The 2620-nt window shown below is 55.9% G+C and overlaps 1 protein-coding gene across 1 annotated transcript in view; it reads left to right on the top strand.

Annotated features, from left to right (window-relative positions):
* Positions 1 to 2620, top strand: part of NDRG4 (NDRG family member 4) — a 100454-nt gene that overhangs the window by 82609 nt on the left and 15225 nt on the right. The window contains exon 3 of the mRNA XM_010861843.1: positions 900 to 944. Within this exon, the coding sequence (XP_010860145.1) occupies positions 900 to 944 (45 nt within the window). The remainder of the gene's footprint in view (positions 1 to 899; positions 945 to 2620) is intronic.

Raw genomic sequence — 2620 nt, 5'->3', positions numbered from 1 at the left:
CCCTCCTTGTGACGTCAGACTTGTTCACCCAGGTCTGTTTGTGTTGGAGGAGCCTGGTCCATGCCAGGCTTTATGCTGAGAGCCGAGCCAGACACGGTCCACACCCTCTGGGTACCTACAATCCAGTGGGAAGAATAGGTACCAATCAGATGGGCACACCATCAGCAGAAATGAGCCGAAAAGCCAACCTTTGAGAGGTGGGTCTGAAAAGATGGGGGCAGCTATGGCACGGGCCCAGGCAGCGCCTTCGTGCAGGTCAGAAAAGCCCACTTCTCCCTCAGGGTGTGGGGCTTGGCTTCCCCATCCTCACGGTGGGTGTGACAGTCAGGCCCTCATCCCCCAGCCCCTGAGCTTGTGCCCTGATGGTCGACCTTGAAAACCATCCGAGGGGCCAATGGGCAGAGTGATGAACTGCAAGAATTTGGGGTCAGAGATTGTTCCATCACTTTCTCACCATGTGATTCAGCCTCTCTGAGCCTCAGCCTTCTCACCTGCAAAGTGGAAATCTTCACATTTTAAATTAATAGGTAAAAAAACACTAGGAGGGTAAAAATCCATGTGTGTAGCTGCTCGTAGCTTCATCTGTCACATATTTAATGGCTTGAAACCTGGTGTGTGGAAAGCCCTGGGTCACTTTTGTTCACATTAAGATAGACTAGGGAGGGACTTCCCTGGCGGTTTAATGGTTAAGACTCTACACTTCTACCACAAGGCATGTGGGTTCAATCCCTGGCCTAGGAACTAAGATCCTGCATGCTGCAAGGCTCAGCCAAAAAAAAAAAAAAGAAAGATGGGAACAGCAAGTGATACTGCTCAAGGCAGAGCCCCTCCTGGTCACCCTTCCCTGCCCGGCCAGCCTGGCCCTAACGAGCCACCCTTCTCTGTTTGCCTTCCTGTAGGAGAACTCTGACTCCTTCCTCTTGGCTGTGGACACAGACTGGAAGGTAGGTCCCCACTCAGCTTCCCCAGATAGGGGACCGACTGCTAGCTGGCCCCTCTCTGACTCAGCCTGTTTCAGATGAGGGTCACAGCCCTTCCGAGGGCTCCCAGCCTGAAGCCACAGGGACTGGGCACCTGGCAGCCTTCAGAACCACCCCTACTGCTCACAGCAGCTTTGCCTGGCACCCTGCCCCATGGAGAAATGCCCCCTCCCTCGAGCAGGACAGGGGAAGGAGGGGAGGTCTGGGGGAGTGAGGATGCTGTCATCTGAATCAGCACTTTCCTCCTATGAAAGCCAGACTGATGCTCCGAATAGCTCTTGTTTCCATGGCAGCAGTTGCCCGGGACAACCATGTCCTCTTCAGTTTGATGCCAGATTCCCTGGGAAAACTGAAATCAGTCTTTGTGTTTATTCCTCCACGTGATGATTTCTGATTTCGCTCACTTGGCCCGCCATTTCTCCCCTGTGAGTCCCAACGTGGCCATTTATCTCTGGGTCTCAGAGAACGCGCGATAGACAGAATGGGAGCCTCACGAGGTTCCAGGGCCCCCATTGGCCATTAAAACCTATTGACCAAAGTCAGACCTTTCTGGGACCTTCCTCCTGGCTGGCGGGAACTAGCCCTCAGGCCACCATCCAATTTAGGTCAGTCTCCCAGCCCCATGCCAGCCTCAGCCTCGTGGTCTGGATGCAGGGGTGACGTGGGAGGTGGAGCGGCCTGCAGGCTCCTCCCCCAGGAGCACGGCTCTGCAGCGAGGATCTGAGGATGTGGATCTGAGCCAGGCTTTGGACCCTGGGTCACGTGCCCCTTCAAGGACACAGCGGAGGCATCAGAGCAGTGCCTGGGCACATGCTCCTGTCCACTGGGAACTCTAACTCCGATCACAAAGGCCTCTGCTGCTGGGGAAGACAGGATGGGACCTGGGGGAGTGGGGACCCAGGAGCCAGTGGCAGGGGAGGGAGCCTAGGCCACAAGGTAGCCTAGGCCAGCCAGAGTGCCCTTTGTCCTCCTTGCTCCAAGAGAGGGCTGAGGAGTGTGAACACACAGCCCCTTTTCTGTGCAAGGGACTACTGAAATAAAATCCAGGGCAACGAGCTGCTGCCTGACCCTGAATGGGACTCCTCGGATGCCAGTGGTGCTGCCAGCCCCCAACACACACACACCCTGGGAGGTGGATTGGGGGGTGAAAGGTGATAGAATCCTGGGGTGCTCTGCACCCATATACCAGGCCCAGGCCAGGTGAGTCACCCCATGTGTGTGAGACCCTGGTTCTCAAGATCTTTGCTTGGTAGACCGCAGCATGTATTAAAAAGCACCTTACTCTCTGCTCTGGTTACTCCACACAGGTTGCTTTTTGTTAAGTAAAGCAGCCGCCAGGATGGTCCTTATCTGGGCCAAGGCCTGGCAAGGATTTTATCCTGTTCAGTCCCTGGCCTCAGGGGGCCCAGCTAGTGGGGGAGGCGGAAGGACCTGGTCCAAGTTGTGACCCTGCCACGTAACCACCAGCACAGCTCACTACCTCATTCGTAGTAGCCAAACCCTGGCAGGTTTGACCTCCAGGTCAAACTTGGAGGTCAAATTTGAGGCAGCTCAGACCCCGGGTGTTTGTAGGCTTGATGATGGTGCCCTCGTCCCTGGGCTGACTGTGACTAGTGGCCACCGGGGCCCGACTGCCTCCC

The sequence above is a fragment of the Bison bison genome, unplaced genomic scaffold (assembly GCF_000754665.1).
Source record: "Bison bison bison isolate TAMUID 2011002044 unplaced genomic scaffold, Bison_UMD1.0 scf7180017864473, whole genome shotgun sequence".
NCBI lineage: Eukaryota > Metazoa > Chordata > Mammalia > Artiodactyla > Bovidae > Bison > Bison bison.
The sequence above is the reverse complement of the archived record's forward strand: the minus strand, read 5'-3'. Positions and strand labels throughout refer to the sequence as shown.